The following is a 21,920-nucleotide window of genomic DNA, read 5'->3' as shown; positions in this document are numbered from 1 at the left end:
AAAAATTGGGGTATGACAAATAGCAAGATAGCAGATGTTACTGTCAGAACATGACATATAATACGTCACTCAAAAGGCGATAAAAGGGAGTGTACTGGCAGAACATCTTGCTCATCAACCCCTCGAAGAATACCAGTCTATGAAGTTCGACTTCCCTGACGAGGATATTATGGTGGTAAGGGAATACGAAATACCAGGCCCCGACGAGGGACCTGAACCAGGGGCAATATGGAAACTTATGTTCGATGGTGCTTCAAATGCACTAGGACATGGTATAGGGGCAGTCTTGACATCTCCCGACAATCGGCACTTACCCTCCACTGCAAGACTATGCTTTGATTGCACCAACAACATTGCAGAATACGAAGCATGCATATTGGGGTTAGAAGATGCAATCGATCTAAGGATTAAACTACTCGAGGTGTACGGGGATTCAGCACTGGTAATCCACCGAGTCAATAAAGAATGGGATACTCGAGATGCAAAGCTAATCCCATATCGAGACCTTATACTGGAGTTAATGGCTGAGTTTGAGACAATCACTTTTACTCATATCCCAAGGGAAGAAAATCAAATGGCTGGCGCATTGGCAACATTTTCCTCTATGTTCAAAGTGACCTGGCCAAACCATGAACCACGGATAACGGTTAGACACTTTGACGAGCCTGCCTATTGTCTCATAATTGAGGAGCAGTCTGACGACAAACCATGGTACCATGATATCAAGAGGTACTTGGGAAGCAAGAATACCCGGAGAATGCCTCTACGATTGACAAAAAGACACTGAGGAGATTGGCAGCTAAGTTCTTCCTGAGTAGAAATATCTTATACAAACGGAACTACGACTCGGTGTTATTAAGGTGTGTGGATAAAAACGAGGCCAAGGAGATTATCAAAGAAGTACACGAAGGAACCTTCGGAACTCACGCAAACGGACACTCAATGGCGAGAAAAATACTACGAGCAGGGTATTACTGGTTAACAATGGAAGCGGATTGTTTCCAATATGCAAGAACATGTCACAAATGCCAAATATACGCCGGCAAACTACATGTACCGCCAAATCCGTTGAATGTTCTGAGTTCACCGTGGCCGTTTGCAATGTGGGGGATTGACATGATAGGGATGATCGAACCGAAAGCTTCCAACGGACACCGATTCATATTGGTTGCCTTAGATTATTTCACCAAATGGGTTGAAGCTGCCTCTTACACCAACGTGACAAGACAAGTGGTCACCCGGTTCATCAAGCATAACATCATATTTCGGTATGAGGTTCCGAATAGGATTATCACTGACAATGGGTCGAATCTAAACAACAATATGATGAGGGAGCTGTGCGAGGAGTTCAAAATCGAGCATCACAATTCTTCACCATACAGGCCTAAGATGAATGGCGATGTTGAAGCTGCAAATAAGAATATTAAAAAGATAATACAAAAGATGGAGAAAACATACAAGAATTGGCACGAAATGCTTCCCTTCGCCCTGCACGGTTACAGAACCTCGGTGCGCACATCCACAGGAGCAACACCATTCTCTTTGGTTTACGGTATGGAAGCAGTCCTCCCTATCGAAGTGGAGATTCCTTCATTAAGGGTCCTGGCTGACACAAAGTTAGAAGAATCAGAATGGGTAAAAACTCGTTTTGATCAGCTTAATCTCGTTGAAGAAAAGCGACTGACAGCTTTGTGTCACGGGCAACTCTATCAGAAAAGGATGAAAAAGGCGTTCGATAAAAAGGTCTGTCCTCGAACTTACAAAGAAGGTGATATTATCCTCAAGAAAATTCTACTACCTCGACTTGACGCACGTGGGAAATGGACACCTAACTATGAAGGTCTATATGTTGTAAAAAAAGTGTTCTCAAGAGGAGCATTGGTTCTCACTGCAATGGATGGGGATGAGCTACCGCACCCGATCAACTCTGATGCGGTCAAGAAGTATTACGCGTAGCAAAGGCAGGACTACCGGCTATAAGCCAAAGGCAAACTACGAAGGATAAGGATTCGTGCAATCATCTACTTCTAAGGTCAAAAGATTACTGGGACCCTCGATAACAAAGGAGCAACGACAGTATTAATATCATTTCTATTTGTCATTTTCCTTTTTCGCATTTTTGTACATTCGCCAATTCAAGGCAATATCAATAAAAGTCTTCCTTTCTTGCATACTACGCTTTCTCTCTCATTTCAATACCATTTGCAAAGGATAAATTATTTTCATAAACTTTAACTTGGATTTAATATGAGAAACTTACAAACTTTCAATACCAAAGCAATAGGATAAAACTACGAAATCTCCGGAGGGCAGTATACGCCTTACGCTGCGATCATCCTGATCTATTACAACTCTTTCACAAAGGATAATATCAATGGATCATTCAAATACAATCCGAACTAGGATTCACGAACATTTCAAAAAGGGGTTAAACAAAGTCAATGGGTGATAAGGAGATAAGGCGTTGGGGTTATCATACGTACTCATTTGCATACACGCAACGTTTACATATGTAAATATTCATACATCTACATTATACAAACAACATGGGCATATGCATATGCATGATGCATACACATTTACAAAACAATCTTCTATACAGGTAAATTTGTCTGAACCATGGCAAATGATCCTAATGGTGCAGGTGAAATTTGTCCGAACCAGGGCAAGTGATCCTAATGGAGTAGGTGAAATTTGTCCGAACAGGGGCAAATGATCCTAATGGTGCAGGTGAAATTTGTCTGAACCAGGGCAAGTGATCCTACTGGTGTAGGTGAAATTTGTCCGAACAAGGGCAAATGATCCAAATGGTGCAGGTGAAATTTGTCCGAACTAGGGCAAATGATCCAAATGGTGTAGGTGAAATTTGTCCGAACCAGGGCAAATGATCCAACTGGTGCAGGTGAAATTTGTCCGAGCTAGGGAAAATGATCCAAATGGTGTAGGTGAAATTTGTTCGAACAAGGGCAGATGATCCAAATGGTGTAGGTGAAATTTGTCCGAACAAGGGCATATGATCCAAATGGTGCAGGTGAGCTTGTCAGAACTATGACAGGTAATCCTTTTGGGGTTCACAAACTACGGAAACTTACTAGAACTATAGTAAGTGGGGTTCACAAACTACGAAAACTTACTAGAAATATAGTAAGTGGGGTTCACAAACTACGGAAACTTACTAGAACTACAGTAAGTGGGGTTCACAAACTACGGAAACTTACTAGAACTATAGTAAGTGTGGGGTTCACAAACTGCGAAAGCTTGCTAGCAATAATAGCAAGCTGATCACACAACTAACTGCAAGTCCTCGCTATGTAAGACTCAGGCTTTAGCAGGACGATTCTTTTTTCTCACACTCGAGCACAAGGTAAATTTAGGGGTCTTCCATTATTTAATAACTCTTCGATCCGAAAAGCATGAGACCTGCGTATTCTCACGCCGTTCAATCCAAGATAATTAAATAGGGGCAGCTGTCATACCCCAAAATTTACCCGATATAATTTGCATCTGTCAATTTATTAAGGGCGTTAAAAATTAAGGGCCATATGGTTTAATATATCTATTGTTAAACTCGATCTCTTATAAAATCCCCTTATAAATTGATTAAAATAAAATGAGGTGTGGGTAGCAAGTATTTGGGATCCAATTTGTTTTGGGCCCATTTATCTCATCATTTAATCATTTTATTATCTTTTTTATTTTTTCACCAAATAAGTATTATTATTTACTAATTATAGGATTATCAGTAATATTAATTTTAAACTATTAATTAAGATTTGTATTAGGACCATTAGTATCAAATAAATATCGTTTGATTAGTTTAGGATTATTGTTTTATTATTATTTAAAATTTATAATTAAATTGGATTATTTTAGATATTTAGGATAATTATGTTACTAACCAGTATTATTGTTAATTATTATTAGTGTTATTAACCAAATTATTAACATAATTAGTTAATTGATTAAAGGTTGATGGATCAGTCTTTGGGCCAAAGTGAACCGGATTGAGTAATGGGTCGGTCTTCACACGTAGGCTAGGGTGTTGGACCGGGTCAAACCGACCCGGGTCCTGTTCATCATCCCTCACACGAACCCTAGGTTCCCTCTGCACCGCTGCAGCCTCAACAAGAACCCTAGCTTCAATCAAATGCCCAGGCCCAGAAATCTTCAGTGAATCAACACATTCAAATCTTCAGATAATTAAATCAAATCTTAACATAATCGAATCAAATTTTCATTAAAAAATTGAATCAATTACAAACAGATCGAATAACAATCAAATCTGCAAACCTAAATCAATCTAATCTAAGTTTTCCTAATTAAAATCTAACCTAAGTCTATAAAAGAAAAAGAAAGAAATAGTAGAAGGCATTCGTAATTTTCTGGAAAATAAGCCCTTGCGCCACCACTCTTAGCACTTGGATCTTCAAGCATTCTTCGTACCTGCAAACGGAGAGAAAGAGAGGGATTAGCGAAAGGATTAGGAGCTTACACGATCCTGAATACAAGACAAAAGGTGAGATCTTATAACGCTTAGCTTAGGATTTGTTTGGTTGCATGTTGATGTGTTGTTTGTTTGTGAAATCTGGGCTTGATTAGGTGATTAGGGTTCATATTTGGGGGTTTAGGGTTCGTAAGTATTGCTCTAGTTCATGTGTTTTTGGGGTTTCTGGTTAGAATGCGTTGAGGGTTTGAGTTCTCCGGTTGAAGATCAACCGGGAACTGGGTTTTGCGGCGGAGCTAAGGGCGGATTAGGGAGGTGTTCTAGGTTGATGAGGTGGTGGGCTCAACTTGTTCTTGATATTGTTGAGAGAAGGGAGAGAGAACTTAGAGAGAGAAAATGAAAAGGAAAAGAAGCGTAGGGGGGCAACTGCTGCGTTTTATGGTTAAACACGTGTGCTGAGGAGGATGACGCGTGGCCTCCCTATGGCCACACATTTTGCATAAGGAACATGATTCCATACGTGCACGTCCTCGTTACATTCCTCATTACCCTTACGTGTAAACCGTATGATTAGATCGGATCTAAATCCAACGCTCCCAGATCTAAACACACACCATAATCTTGCGCCTTCGTCACATTGAATCAGGCGGACTGAACATTTTTAATGGGCCTAAATCCTTGCTATCTACACACCCTCAAATTGCTACCCCTTTAGTAATATACACCCCCCTTGTGTAAAATAAAAAGTTTAATTAATTATTTTTGTAAAAAACCTTAATTATTTAATTGTTTGTTTTTTTTATCATTTAATTTAATTTTCTCCCCGAACCGACTATACCTATTAGTCGCATTAGACGAGAAATAATTTTTGATCAATTTAATTTATTTGTTAATATAAATTTAACTAATTCTGGTTTAATTCTCTCCTCGACCCGACTATATCTATTAGTCGCAATGACGAGAGATAAAATAATAAAATGATAAAACACATAATTCAATACACTTTATTTGCTGCCCGCGACGATCGAATCTATCGGTAAGAGTAACCAGCAATACCCCGTATAATCCGTTAACTATAATGATCAAATCTATTGATCATCGCATCTAACGGTAACACATCAAATCAGGGTTGTACGCCAAACTTCAAAACACTTTCATCTTCAAATCAAATTCAAAACTATGATAGGCCACTCAAAAAGCCTTTAAAACAACTTCAAACCATATCAAATCAAATTCTAATTCTAAGGCGTACAACCCTGTACCCGAACTACGTTGACTCTGATTCTCCCTAAGGAGATACGTAGGCACTTGGTAACAAGGCGAGTCCCCCTCCTCAAAACTCTAATCATGTTCATAATATTTGCTTATTAACCTTATTACTTTCTGTCACCTTTCTTTATAACCTTGCCATAAACCTTTATTTTACAATGTAACCTTTAAGAAAGGGTTGAGGGTGCCTAACACCTTCCCTCAACCTGATTATAATAACTTACCCTGAATCTTTAAACTGCATAGAGTTTCCTATTCGCCCTTCAGAATAGGTGGCGACTTTAAACCTTTCAATTTTAAGGCAGGTTGCTACACAAGGATAAGATATAAAATACTGCAACATTAATTATCTGATAGTTCCTAGAAGAATATAACTATTCACTGCCCAAGGGAATCTACCCTTTCCGCTACCCAATACAGCATTTAAGTTTATCTAACAAAACTCCCCCAAAAACTTAAATGCTTTTTCGATCCATCATTCCTAGCATCTTTTTCCCTCTGCCGAATAGCTCTTTCGATAATGATTTTGTGAGGATGTCCGCAGCTTGGTCCTTGCTTGCCACATGCATTAGTTTGACGCTTCCATTCTTTACATGTTCTCGAATGAAGTGGTAACGAACGTCGATGTGTTTGCTTCGTTCATTGTTCACTGGGTTCTTTACCAGTTCGATTGCTGATTTGTTGTCGACTTGCACTGTTGTTGCATTTTCCTGCCTCTGCTCCAATTTGCTTAACAGTCTTCTAAGCCATATAGCATGGCATACACACCAAGATGATGCCACGTACTCTGCTTCGCATGTCGATAGTGTTACAATTGGTTGCTTCCTTGAGAGCCAGGTGAAAGTTGTATTCCCCATGAAAAATACATATCCTGATGTACTCTTTCGATCGTCTATATCTCCATACCAATCGCTGTCGGAGTAGCCCATCAGCTTGTAATCTTCTGCTCTTGAGTAAAACATTCCAAGTGACACAGTTCCTTGGGGGTAACGAAGAATTCTTTTCAAAGCCTTCCAATGTGTGTATACTGGTTCTTCCATAAATCGACTTATAATTCCAACACTCAGCGAAAGGTCTGGTCTCGTGCATGTGAGGTATCGTAGACTTCTAACCAAGCTTCAAAATTTGTTTGCTTCGACATGTTCTCCCCCATCAAATTTTGAAGGTTGGCTCCGGGTTCCATTGGAGTTGAGATTGGATTGCAGCCTTCCATTTTAAATCTCTTCAGGATATATTTTGCATATTTTTCTTGTGAGACAAAAATTCCAATTTCTTCTTGTCGAACTTCCAGACCAAGAAAGAAACCCATCAACCCTAAATCTGTCATTTTAAATTCACGTGTCATTGTTCCTTTGAATTCTCAATCATTTCATCATTGTTTCCCAAGAAAATTAGGTCGTCGACGTAGAGGGCAACAAGAAGTATATTTTCTTTATCCTTCTTGACACATAGAGCATGTTCATATGGACATTGTTGAAAACCATTCTCCATGAAGTAAGTATCAATGTGTGTATTTCCACGCTCGTGGTGCATGCTTTAGCCCATAAAGTGATTTCTTAAGTTTTAACACTTTCCTTCATTTTTGACTTTCGTGTATCCTTGTGGTTGTTCAACATAAACTTCTTCTTCGAGCACACCATTCATAAATGCTGATTTCACATCCATTTGGAATATTGGCCATTTGAATTGAGCAGCTTGAAAAATGAGCAGTCGAATTGTCTCCATTCTTGCAACAGGTGCAAACACTTCGTCATAATCAATTCCTGCTTTCTGCTTGTATCCTTTTGCCACAAGTCGTGCCTTGTATCTTTTGACTTTGCCTTGTGCATTCATCTTTTTCTTGAACACCCACTTCACACTGATGGTTCGACTTCCTTCTGGTAAGTCTACTAGTTCCCAAGTATTGTTATGTTAAATTGCCTTGATTTCTTCGTTCATGGCATTCTTCCAATTTTCATATCTCCTTGCTTCTTCGAAACTGATGTTTTCATAATCTGCCAGCAGACATACAAGGTGTACTTCTTCTGTGTTGTCATATAGCTTTTGCAAACTTTGCATTCTTGGTTGTGAGAGTTCATCTTCATTGTCAGAGTCTTCAGGATTTGTCAAAATTCTTGTTGGTATAGTGACTGATGGTTCTCCAGTTTCAAATACAGCTTCTGTCGAATTGTTCCAGTCCCATATGCTTGCTTCGTTTACTCGAACGTCTCTACTCACTATCACCTTTTTGCTTATGGGATCGAATAGCCTATATCCTTTTGTTTTCTCATCATACCCAACTAGTATGTACTTTTGGCTCTTGTCTTCAAGTTTCGTTCTTTGTTAATCTGGCACATGTGCATAAGCAACACTACCAAATACTCTAAAGTGAGATACAGTCGGCTTCTGTCCATTCCAGGCTTCTTGTGGTGTTTGATCTCCCATCTTCGAATGTGGACATCTATTCTGAACATAGATGCACACTGCACAGCTTCTGCCCAAAATTCCTTTGACATATTTTTGCTCTTAAGCATTGAGCGAACCATGTCAAGGACTGTTCGATTCTTCCTTTCAGCAACCCCATTTTGTTGAGGTGAGTATGCTGCAGTTAGAAATCTATTTATTCCTTGCTCTTCACAGTACTTCATAAAGGCTATCGAGGTATACTCTCTACCTATATCAGATCGAAGGGTTTTGATATGTCGATCAGTTGCCTTCTCCACCATTGCTTTAAACTTCTTAAATGCGTCGAATGCTTCGGATTTTTCTTTCAAGAAATAGACCCAAGTCTTCCTTGAGAAATCATCAATGAAATAGATGAAATACCTTTATCCGCTAAAGGATTCTGGAGTGATTGGTCCACAAATATCAGTGTGAATTAATTCAAGGATGTGCTTAGCCTAATATTATGCCTTATTTGGAAAATAAGTTCTCGTTTGCTTACCAAGTATACATTCTTCACAAAATTTTCCTTCATATTCCATGTTAGGTAGTCCATGCACCATGTTTTTCTTTGATAATCTCTTAAGCCCAACATGATGTAGATGACCAAACCGCATATGCCATAAGGTCGCCTGGTCTTCGATATTAGTTTTAAGACATTTTCCTCGAACGCTTCTCAGATTCAGTTTGTACATTCGATTTCCTTCCATTTTGAATTGAGCAATCATGTTCCCTGATTTATCATTCAGATGCAGTATTCGATCCTTCATGAATATAGAATAACACTTGTCATACCCCAAAATTTTCCCATCATATTTCAAAATATTTTGGCTCAAGTACTAAGAAATAAACCTAACTATCTCTCTCCTAAGCAATCAACCCACAATTAGGGTTTAGCTTCTCTCAAAGATCGAATCAAGTTCTAAGACCTCAAATGGATCCCGTGGCCTCTCATATGCTTCAAAGGGTCCTCATGCCAAGTTTCAAGCTCTGATTCATAAGATTGCTCAGTCAACTGCTCAAATGGTCAATAGTCGACCAATTGGACCTAAAAGTCAACTATGGTCAACTTACAGTCAAAACTCTTAATTTTCGTCAACGTCAATATCTTGAAGTCACATTCATAATTTGATCAAGTTTTGATCATGATTCATCAAGGAAAGATCAGAAATCCACAAATGTCCAAGTTACTAAATTAGGGTTTATAGGAAAAAGTCAACCCAACTTTGACTGATCATATCTCTTTCATACTTTATCAGAAATTCCCCAACCAAAGCCTATTCTCAAGGAAATTTCATTCTCTACAACTTTGATGTTGGACTCAAGGTCAAGAAATGCTTCCGCGTATGAAATATAACTTAAAACATTACAGGTCCTTCTAGAAGCTTGCAAAAAGCTGTTTTTTGTCAAGGGCCATATCATCAAGATAAAATATCCAAATGAAGAATATGTTCCAAATTGGATTGTAGAGGACATATTGGGCTTTCCAAAAAGTCCTAGAACACTTTCATACCTTAAAAAATGAGAGATATACGCTTGGTACAAGTTGGTCGATTTTTGAGAAAGGCTTGAAACCCTAAGTTGCTTATTTCATATTTTTGAGGATTGGGCCTTAAGACTTGGAATTTCCACGTGATTTTGAGCTTGAGGGAGGCCCATTGGTCATATAAAATTTATTTCATGATTTTATTTCATTTATATTTGATTTTATTCATTTAAAATTCAAATTAAATCTAATAAAATGATGAGAAATATTAAAGGGATGGAGGAGATTATTTTGGCATCTAATATTGAGTCTCAAAATCATAATAAATCAGTATAAATTCGTGGGATATTGAGTGAACAAGATTGGACCCAAAAATAGTAAAATTTCAATTAAATTTCAATCAAATTTCTCACCATCAAAACACATGATTTTATTTGATTCTCTCCAAACTTGTAACCCTAAAATCATTCTCTATATATACTCATATTATTCAAGTCATAAGGGGACGAAATGGAGAGACAATAACAAGGGTTCAAGAGTGCAAAAAACTATCAAGAACTAGGGCAAACTCGTGGGGTTCCTTCCAAGCAATCTCGAAGCCAAAAACTTGTTCTATTCCACTCACCAAGTATTATAGAATAGGTCCAAGTGTTTTATAACATGTAACAGCATTTATAACTCGAATTTTACAATCTCCATGTTCATGCATATTTCGTATTACTTGTATTTCATAAACCAATGCGATTTCCTGTGATTTAACGATTCTTTTGAGTTTATGGAATGTTTTAGAGAAGATTTAAACCATCAATGGGAAGCTTTGGGGCCTGAAATGCATGGTGCCATTGTTAGGGCACCAAGGAACTTGTTGTTTGTATTCGTACTTGCAGGGGTTTTTAGACAAACTAACACCGCCATTGAATTCGTCGGGTCTTAGTTCATAGATCTGGGCAGCCATGGTTTTTGTTCGACCTTGATTTTGCAGGTTTCATAAAAAAGAAAGATACCTGCGGAAAAATCCGCAAGTAAGGTCGCAGCCACGCTCACAAGAAATTACGCAGGTATGCGGAAGAAGACGATGAATAGTAGCAGCGATCCTTGGCCCTTGCATGCGTGGCAATGTTTTCTAATTTCATTCGTCCGTCAACAGAAACAATCTCTCTCCTCATGCTTGTGCTGATCTCATTGGACAGTCAAAGGTTCAACGACCTTCTCTCTCTGTTCCAATTGGACAGCGCGCTCCCTGGGCCCACTTTTGACTACTCTTTGAATTTTCAGTTTAATATTTATTAACATATTAATAAAATTTGCATTTTGATTTATTAGCGACTAAAAGGTGCAGCGTGTTTGGCAGGAGTTACGTTGTTGAAATTGTAAAACGGGGGTTTGATCCCCACTGGCTTCAGTTTTGCTTCTTCCTTTTTCTTTAATAATGGTTGTTCCCAGTTTCTACGCAACCAGTCTGTATGAGTGCACGATGCACCAGCACTGCTCAGCCAATGGATGCTCAACAAACGAGATCCAAGGATCCCACAAGTACGTCCTCATGGTATACCAGCAGGAGATCTTCACACATAATCGAGCGCTCCCCCTAGGCTCCTTCAACATTGGGTTGGATCCTTTGCCATCCATCCCTCTCTCAGATCACACCCCCCAGGTCCAATTCATTTTTTCTCCCTTTCTCACTTTTATTTTCTTTTAGTTTATATGTTATTATTATTAGTAGTAGTATTAACTTATTTAGATTATGTTTTCTTAATTAATTAAAATCAACCATTTAAAATACAAAAGATATAGATTTAGGTTTTAATTAATTTAATAATTTTAATTAATCTAATAATTAGGTCTTAGTTAATTTCAGGATTAGTAATTATTTTAGTTAATTTAGATTTAGGATTAATTTTTAATTTAAAATTTAATTGCACATAGTTAATTAAGTTAAAATATTTCTTTAGTTTTAGGATAATTTTATATTTCAATTAACATTAACTTTTTGAAAACTCCAATTTCTCGCGATCTTCTTTCTCATCTCCACTCTATGATTGTCGCATGCGTGTTTTAATTTTTAATCTATGTCATTTAAATTCTGCCTTTATTTAATTATGCCATTTATTTAATTATTTAATTTCTGTCATTTAAATTCTAGAAGGTGTATAGGTCGCTATTTCAATTTTGATGTAATAGTAATTAGGGCCTTAACTTTCTCGTTTTTTTACTTTCCGCACCCATAAACTATTTTAAATTTCTGTATATATTAAACTGCATGGTTAGTAAATAGGGAGTGCAAGATAATTAATTGAACGTAGCTCACTAATTCAAGATAAATATCTGAATATGATCACGTGATTGTTGCACACATCCACCTTTAAGGTAATCCTCTCTTCTGTTGCCTTTAGAATAAAATAGTCATGTCCCTTCGAGCGTAGGGATACCTTAGCATATGCTGCCTTCGATTCAAATCACCATGTCCCTCCGATAAAAGATCATAGTCCTTTCAAGTTGCCTACGATAAATATGATCTCGTCCCTCGATTAAATGGTGATAGTCCCTTCGATTGCTAAGGTATCCTTACTGTTGCCTAAATGACTATTATATCCTTCCTTAAGATTACCTGCCCTCTTTATGGTAGGGACAGTCTTATGGCGAACGATAACCCTCGATGACCCGCACATCCAATGAAAGGACTACCTACCCTCTTTATTGTATGGATAGCCCTTTCAAACGAAAACTTAAAGAACAAGAAAGACAATCTTAGAGTAGGTGCTCTTAAATGCTTGCTCCACATTCAAACTTTCAAATTACTTTTCACACCCTTTTCAAATCAATTCAAAAAGGCTATGCTTATTCTATGAGCTAAAGTCCTTATTCAAATATTTTCAATTCACACACGACACCCTTTCAAACAATTCAAACAAACAAGTGACCTAAGCAATTAAGAGCCCATAGATAACCATGGATACAAAGGGTGCTCGTACCTTCCCTTTGTATAACTTAGCCCCCGAACTCAAAGTCTTTTAAAAAAGTTTTTTTCTGTTCTTTTAGCCTTTCTATATATTGGATAAAATAAAAGTCGGTGGCGACTCTTGCCTATCCACAACATTTCTTAAAAGTCAGTTCTCCCACCGTATTACAACCCTTCTCTGTGAGTTATCCCAAACTCAAAATATTTGCTTTGAGATCTGGCACATAATAGATATCTTGAATTGACCCAAGAAAATCATCCTTCTGCAAGTAACAAATTGTTCCTTTGCCTTTGACCTTCACCTTCAATGCATCTCCAAAAGATACATGACCATCTTCAATCTTTTTCATTTCTTTGAATAGATATTTGTGACCACACATATGATTGCTTGCCCCTGAGTCAAGATACCACATAGTGTCATTCTCTTTGCTTACCTCCTTTTGAGTCATCAATAGAAATCCTTCATTCGATTATGTTTCAATGACTAAATTGTTGTCTCTTCTACCTTTCATATGAGTCGACAATCTTTTGCAAGATGTCCTCCTTTACCACAGTTATAGCAACTGTAGGAGTTGCAGTCCTTTGCATAATGCCCCTGTTTGTTACATTTGTAGCATTCGATGTTGGAGTAGTTTGAACTACCACCTCTCTGGCCACGTCCTCTAGCCTGCCAATTCTGATAGCTTCGACCACCATCTCGACCTCCACGGCCACGTCCTCTCCCACCCCATATTTGAGAGAAGAGTGCCTTTTTGTCTCTAATGGATTCCTTGGTTATATCTGCATTATCAATTGTCTCCTCTTTCCTCTGTATTTTGCGTTATTCATGTGCCTCAAGTGAACCAGTGACCTCTTCGACAGTTATTGTCCAGAGATCCTTCGACTCTTCTATTGCACATATTATGTTTTCGAATTTGTTTGTCAAAGATCTTAGGATTTTTTCGATAACACGAGTATTGGTCATTGCTTCTCCATTTCGTTTCAGTTGGTTTACAACTGTTTGTACACGCATGATGTAGTCTGACACGGACTTTGACTCCTTCATCTTCATTCTTTCTAATTCTCCTCGAAGAGTTTGTAATCGAACTTGTTTGACTCTATCTGCTCCTTTGAACGCCTTTTCTAAAGTGTCCCATGCTTCCTTTGACGTAGTTGAACCAGTAATCTTTTCAAATCCTGACTCGTCTACAGCTCTAAACAACATGTATAACGTTGTTTTGTCTTTCGACCGCGTCTCTTTCAACTCTTTGTTCTGGGTTGCTGTATTTCCCGTCGTGTTTTCTGGTTCTTCAAACCCATCATCTACTACTTCCCATACGTCTAACGATCCAAGTAGTGCCTTCATCTGGATGCTCCAGTATTCATAATTTTATTTTGATAATTGAGGCAGTGGCATTTGACTCATCATATTTGTCATGCGCTCTGATACCAATTTGAAGGAAATAGATTTCTTTCTTATATTGATATTGACTTGCAAAAGTATTTAGAATGAGTTACAAGAGGTCTTTATATAGAGACCAAGGATAAGATATAAAATACTGCAACACTAATTATCTGATAGTTCCTAGAAGAATATAACTATTCACTGCCCAAGGGAATCTACCATTTCCGCTACCCAATGCAACATTTAAGTTTATTCAACATGCTTGTCGTTTTTTTAAAGTAGGTTGTAGTGTGTATATGTGAATGTGGTTGTTTGCAAGGGGAACATATGAAGGAGCTTGCTCCCTTTTGTGGCAACAAAAGATACATGTTTTGAAGTTTGTTTAAAGTTTGAGCATATTGTGTTGTGAGGTATTACTATTTAAACTTTGTAAATGAATAGAGTGCTTATTTAATTCTCTTCAAACTCTTTTAACTTCTGTTTTTGATTCTGATCATTGGTCGTGTTTCAGTGATACTTGGTGAAGTTGCTATTGGTCGTGCAAAGATGCTAATGAGCGAGAGACAAAGCTTGAATGTGCCTGTTTCCTCGAATCTATTAATAGGTAGGATATTTATTTCCAAGGTTGAGATTTTCATTTTCTTTTCAAAGGTGGGGTGTTTTAGAAGTGGTGATTTCTTATCCCCTGAAACATGTTCATTATTGCTTCAAAATAACACTCAGAAATTAATCATATGTAGTTATATTCATCCCCAATAAATTACCTGATTTGTTGTGCATAGTTAACCCCAACACTTCAACTTAGTATGTACATGTTGTGATCATCGTGTTTTAACTGTTTTTTTGATTCCGTTAACATATTGCAGCTGAATTGGTCTTTGTGTCCCTATTTAATCGTCTTAAACCTGAAGGTGTGATTGGCGCTAGCCTTTCAAACATTCGAGGTAGAAGAAGATTAAATACCCAAGAGAACCAGAAAATTTGCGCTCCAAGTAACAGATGGTTGTATTATTTTTTTGGATGCCTCCTCTTAACAAGCTTCGACAAGTAACAATGTGATATTCGCATGACACTTTTTTTGGGGAGTATATGACAAACGTCCATAACACGAAGGTTGGGACACTCACGACTCGAAGTCGGAAACTTAGAACTCACAACTCAAAGATTGAAAGACTCACGACTCGAGGTCGGAAACCCAAAACTCACAACTCAACGGATGGAATCTCAGAACTCTCAAATCAACAGTTGGAAAACTCACGACTAAAAGTCGGAAACTCAGAACTTATAACTCAACGATTGAAAGACTCACGACTCGAGGTCGGAAACCCAAAACTCACAACTCAACGGTTGGAATCTCAAAACTCTCAAATCAAAGGTTGGAAAACTCCCGACTAAAAGTCGGAAACTCATAACTCAACTCAACGGTTGGAACACTCACGACTAAAAGTCGAAAACTCACGACTCGAGGTCGGAAAACAAAGGACTCACAACTCAACGGTTAGAATCTTCACGAAAAAAGGTCGGAAACTCACGACTCGAGGTCGGAAAACAAAGGACTCACAACTCAACGGTTGGAATCTTCACGACAAAAGGTCAGAAACTCACGACTCGAGGTCAGAAAACAAAGGATTCACAACTCAACGGTTGAAATCTCAACTGGATCTGAAGGGGTATGCCGATAACCACCGGACTTGAACGGGGAGGACTAGTCAACACTAGACCCGACCGAAGGATTCCCATAACCACGGGACTTGAAAGAGATGCCAATAATCATTGGACTTGACCGAAGAAAACCAGTAATGACTAGACTTTATTGGGGATGTTATTAAACACTGGGTTTGCAAGGAAACATTGATGCTCGCGAAGCATAAGAACTACATGGATCCCACAGGCCGAAAGGCGGGGTGTAATTCCACAAGAGTAACAATCATTCGAATTGCCACACACCAAGTATGGATCATCCAAACGATTGAACTTGACAAACGGGAAATAACCACAGAGACAATGATCTTGACGAAGAAAGACATCGTATCCAATCCACACTGGAGAGAGAATGTGAGACTTCTTCTGGGGATATATTATTTTGTGCCTTTGAAGCACATACAAACTTGGCTTATGCATTGATGCATGTTTGAATTTTTCCATGGCGTAATGCTCCATATTCATGGAAATGCTACGCGTTTTTGTAGATGAAATGTGAATGCAATGATTACTATATGCAGGGTATAATGAGGGCCCTTTGGAGAATATTCCACTGACTTGTCAATCGAACTTCATCTCTGACCTCGGGAGAGGTAAACACCAGGGAGAATCCCCTTAGTATTAAGAACTCTGTGGGGGTGTCAATAGACGTTGGACTTTAACTTGCAAGATATACTTTTTATTTGACTTGAAGAATACTTCTGACTTCTCACCATGTGCCATTGCTTGGGGAATTTTCAGCTTGAGGAGATTCCTTCATTTTACCATGTTGGGAATGGGAAATCCTGATGAGGAAACCATGTTGGAACAACTCCGAAGAGAAATAAATTCCTATACTTGGGGAGTGGACCAAACTTTCAGGAGAAATAAACTCCTATACTCGGGGAGTGACTTTTCTAGGAGAAATAAACTCCTATGCTTGGGGAGAGTAACTTGTTGGGGAAAAGCATTATGATACTTATCAACTCAGCGATGGCCAACCGCATTTTGCAAGTGAATGATGGTTCCTTCAAAGCAAATCGAAATATTATGCCCCAGGCTTCCTGACTTGTGAAGATATCTGATTTAACAAAGACATTTTCCTCGAAAGGATCCTTACACCACAATTACTTGAGAAAATTCTGCCCCAGCATATTCAAGCATTTGACATGGTCCCTCCTGAACAATGGATCCTCGAGAGATTTGTTGAATCTCGGTGTGACTGCCCCAGATTGAGTGAGCTTGAGAGGTCAAACCTCGACTTGGTTGACCCAGATTAATTGGATTTGAGATGTCAAGCCTCAATTTGATTCCCCCGGATTGGCTGAACTCACGAGAGAGATTCCTCATCGTGACAGCCCCAGATTATGTACATCTTATAAGAATCCTCAAGTTCACTTCCCTTGAAGTCAACCAAGCTATGGAAGCAACTTTATCATGCTCAACGGAGTTTTTCATATTTTTCCCTTAGGAGAATTAATCAAACAACATATGCTCAAAGGACTATTCATGTCCTTCCCCTCAAGATAGTCAATCACTTGAATCTCAAACTGTTCAGGCTCAATAGAGTATTCAAACTTTCCCCTTTAGGGTAACCAATCAAGGACAACATCAAATTGCTCATGCTCAACAAAGCCTTCAGGCGCCATGCCCCTTGATAATCAGTCTTTGAGATGATTGGCTTTTTACTCTACGGAATTCTCAAGTTCTTTTACTTTGACATGATTAAGCTTTTCATGGATTCTCATCATGGAAACTTCCTTGATGTTTAAGCAAATTTTTTGTATGCAAAAGAATGTTAGTTCTAAGAATGATAATTCTAATGCAAAGCCTATGCTAGTCTTGAAGTTTAAATAAAAATTTTATGAAATGAAGTGGCCACCTCTTGTGAATGAAAGATTAAGCGGGGATACGATACCAACATAGATATGTGTTATGCTTCATTGGGAGTCAGTTAAACACTATCTCATCGGAGTGTGTCCTCGAAATAAACCCTACTTCAATTAGGACTTTTAAGGGTTGTAACTTGGCTAGGTTCACAGTTTTTTGAAACAAAGGATTTGTAGGCTCAAAATTATTTGGTACCCACCCCCTTCGTGATGTTCTCCAGTCCTAAGTTCAGTTAACTCAACATGAGTGTTCATCCCTCACAAGGAATTTTTGAAACGATCGAGGAATCAATAAGGTTTTTCGGACATGGCAGTCGCTCACCTTTTATTCTTTTGATTCATTATCACACGACTTTGTTCTTGCTTTATTTTCACCATCATTTTTCTTTTTATTGATACATTTTTCTTGCATCTTTTTTTTCTCTCTTTTCTCATTTCTTTTTTTGCTCTTTTTTTTTTGAACAAGTCGTGTGACCTCACATTGTCTTTGATTCGTTGGAAGTGATTATGACTGCCTCATTCCATGATTGATGAAGTATTACCACTGTGGTATCACCATCTTTTATCCTCTTGGTAGGTGAAGCATAACCGTTGCGGTTTAGAATTTCCTCAACCTTTTGAAGGATAACCATTGTTGTATCCTTAGATACATACCCTTTACGAGTTTTGAACACTCGATCAAGTTAAATGAACACTACCTTGCCCCAGGGTTAAGATTAATTTTTTTTTATCAGGAAAGAAACTCCTACTTCAAGGCTCAAAGGGGTTAACGAGGGTCTATCTCCCTTATATCTCCGGTGTTTGGGGATTAGAAACAATGCATGTACATCCTCAGCAGGGTTTTATTCAAAAACACACAATTAGGGATTTTGCATTTTTTGTCATCATTCTCCCTCCGCTCTTTGCCTAAGAAAAAGGTTAGTAAAATTGGTATCGTAATGCCAAAACACTTTTTTTGTTGAGTGAAAACGAATGGATTACTTCAAGACAAACATAAACAATGTATCATGATTTTCATTCAAAAATTAACAAATTTTTACATGCTAGCAATGCTTAAACAAACAAAGAAAGATTACAAATGAAAATGAAATAGAGGACTGAATGAATGCCATTGTTGAGAAGACTTGACTCCGTATGGACTCATTGCTTCAGACGATCCACTGAGTCAAAAGAGAACTTCAATTTTGGCCCTCAGGTGTGAAAGTGATAGCCTTGGAATCAATCAGGTCTTGAACCTTATCTTTGAATGGTTGACAGTCTTCAATCGAATGACCAGGTGCCCTAGCATGGTAGCCACAACTAACATTAGGGTCAAATCCCACAGGATACGGGAAACGAACGGGCTTCGGTTGCTTTGGTTCTACCAAGGAAAGATTGATCAAGTGAGAAAACAGCTTATCACGAGTCATAGGAATGGGATCATACACTCGTTTTGGCCTTCTATGTCACTGTCTGCCTTGTGGGTGACGATTCTGTTGATAATTCCGCCTTTGCGGCACATATTGAACTGATTGATCACATGGAACAGACTTCCGTTGAACAAGCTGAGTGGGAGGCTGACTGTGAGTCGCAGCACAAATTTGTGGGTCATCCTAAACAGGAGTTACTACTACTGCTTCATGACAAGATATATGATCAGGAGGATAATCAGGAGATTCCTCTTCATAATCAGTGACTGCATTGGTCTCTTCATCCATTTGCTTAGGGAATTCAGAAGGAGTATCAACAACTTGGACATTACCATTCCTAATACCATTCTCCATTCGTTCTCCGACGAGAACCAATTCTGCAAAATCAGAGGCCTTACATGCAGCCAAACATTGGTAGTATGGACTTTCCATCACATCCTTGAACATATCCATGAGCTCTTTCTCTAAGAGTGGAGGTTGAACTCTAGCAGCTAATTCTCTCCATCTTCGGGCATATTCTCTGAATGATTCGTCAGTTTTCTGAGTCAAAGCTTGGAGTTGCATTCTGGTCGGAGCCATGTTACTGTTGTGCTTGTAATGCTTGACAAAGGCTTCTGCTAGTTCTTTCCAAGTTTGGACATCAGTTCTTTCGAGTTGATTATACCACTCAAGAGATGTGCCACTGAGGCTATCCTGAAAGAAATACATTAATAGCTTGTCATTCTCAGCATAAGGAGCCATTTTGTTGCAAAATGCCTTGACATGAGCTATCGGACACGTGGTACCCTTGTACTTCTCGAAGTTGGGGACTTTGAACTTAGCAGGGATCTTTATTTCAGGCACTAGGCACAAACCAGCAGCGTCTAAATCAATAGAGTCACGACCTTCCATGGCTTTCAACCTTTCATCCAGGAGGTGGAACCTTTTGTCAAACTCGTCAATCGGGAACCTGAAGGCTTCAAGTTCTGAATTATTCTCATGATGTGAAGTCTCCTTAACGGGAATTGGAATCTCAACAGTATTTCTAACATTCTGATTCACAAGACCTTCTCCTGTGTTGAGATTAACATTTGCATCCGGTCTCTGAAGAACCTGTCTCAATTCTTCATGTCTAAAAGCAAGGGCTTGAATAGCCTCCATACAATGATTCAGGTTAATCCCCATTTCTGTCCTCATCTGCGTTAAGTCCTCACGGAGTTGTTCCATCATTAATCTTTGAGCACGTAGCGGTGAGAAGTCAATTTGTTGTTGAAGTCAAAATCTGAATGCAAAGGGCCCCCATAAGCTTTTGATAGAACCATGAAATGCATGATATTATGAATGCATGTTTCATTTATGGGGAACCCTAAAGTCTTTTCACATTTTTTGTTTATCTTTTATCAAAGGTTTTTTTTTGCATATAATATCTTTTCTCTTTTTTTTGTTTTTTCCATCTTTTTTGTTTTTTCTACTTTTTTTTCTCCTTTTTTATTTTTTGGAAATAGACTTTAGAATCCCCCACAAATGAAGTGGATAAAGTAATGATGTTATGCAATGCAAAAGCATGGGATCAAGGTCCATATAATCCGAGTAACCACTATACAATCCTCTGAATAACTGGTATAAGTCAGATGTCATGAGATCAAAGGTCCGGCATAGGTACCACAGAACCATAAGAACAATAGTCACCATCAGAACAGAACAGTCACCAACGGTACCTGTCATGTATATCCCACCCCACTCACAGGTGAATCTAGGTCAAGGTAGGTCAAAAGGTCTCCAGCGTTAACAATTCTCCTGAAACACCACCATTGTTGCAAATACATGCCAACAATGGTATCTCATTCGAATCTCAACTGGTCGTGGGTCTCATGATCGCAATCAACAGAACCTGACATTCTGTTGGCGTCATGACTATCCACTCTATCCTAGGTATCCTATGTGTCAACTCTGGCCTGGGTATTGGGCCTTTTACCTCATAGAACATCCCACCCAACCTGTAAACAGAGAAAATATGTGGTCCCCACGGGGACCCATAATATAGTCCACATGCATGCGGAAAGTAAACATGATATGCAAGCAGGAAAATAGACAGTATATACAAACATATATATATATATATATATATATATATATATATATATATAGGATGTAAACATATAAACAAAAAAAGGAGCACCCAATAAATAAACAAACAAATAAAGGCTAGGATCGACTCGCTAAGAATGGACCAGCACAGGTCTATCACATCCCCAGCTAAGTCGCCAACTGTCGTTACCGTGAAAAAAGGAACAGAGTCGCCACTAATATATTTATCCCATCAAGGGAAAGGAATACCAGGAAACCTAACTCAAAATAAGAACAAGGTCTTTTGACCAGAGAATAGGGTACGGGAGTCGGTTACGCAAGGGGAAGGTACTAGCACCCCTCACGCCCATCGTACTTGATGGTATCCACCTATGTTTGTTTCTATCTAAAGGGTGTATCTATGTCTAAGCCTAAATGCGAATGAATGCAAATAAACACGGGGAAAAGAAGGATTATTTAAAAGTGTGTTCGTTCAAGCCCCGCGACTTGATGCCTACGTATCCTTTTTAGGAATCAGAGCGCCGTAGTTCGGCTCTAAAGTTTCCATTTGTTTTGTGGTTTTTAGTTGAACAGACCTTAAGGTCACAATCCACGATGCTCGGCCTTTGGAGACTTATACGCCTAATTATGGACTGGACTCAACTTGTTCTTAGCAGCAGAATGAACTTGGGTTTGTGTTTTTTATGTAACTACATGATGAACAAAACCCAATACAAGGTTTCGCACCACTTCGTCACTTTGTTTTACTTTGAACCTTTATTAGGTGTTTTAAGTGTTTTTGGTTGGGTATTTTTTAAGGGAATTTACTTTGCGATTTGAATCACATAAAAAGTATAATGATCGAGAAACAGATTTGGGAATGAATCTCACTCATTTCTCTCCCATTAGGTAGTGATCGAGAAACAGATTAGG

The 21,920-nt window shown here is 38.5% G+C and overlaps 1 protein-coding gene across 1 annotated transcript; it reads right to left on the bottom strand.

The window, feature by feature from the left end:
- Nucleotides 1-6,168: 6,168 nt before the first annotated feature.
- LOC131659526 (secreted RxLR effector protein 161-like) lies at nucleotides 6,169-6,753 on the bottom strand. The gene has a single exon (XM_058928705.1). The coding sequence runs from the start codon at nucleotides 6,751-6,753 to the stop codon at nucleotides 6,169-6,171; it is 585 nt and encodes a 194-aa protein (XP_058784688.1).
- Between the last annotated feature and the right edge of the window lie 15,167 nt (nucleotides 6,754-21,920).

Source organism: Vicia villosa, linkage group LG3 (genome assembly GCF_029867415.1).
Source record: "Vicia villosa cultivar HV-30 ecotype Madison, WI linkage group LG3, Vvil1.0, whole genome shotgun sequence".
NCBI lineage: Eukaryota > Viridiplantae > Streptophyta > Magnoliopsida > Fabales > Fabaceae > Vicia > Vicia villosa.
Note: the sequence above shows the minus strand (reverse complement) of the source record. Positions and strands in the feature narration are given on the sequence as shown.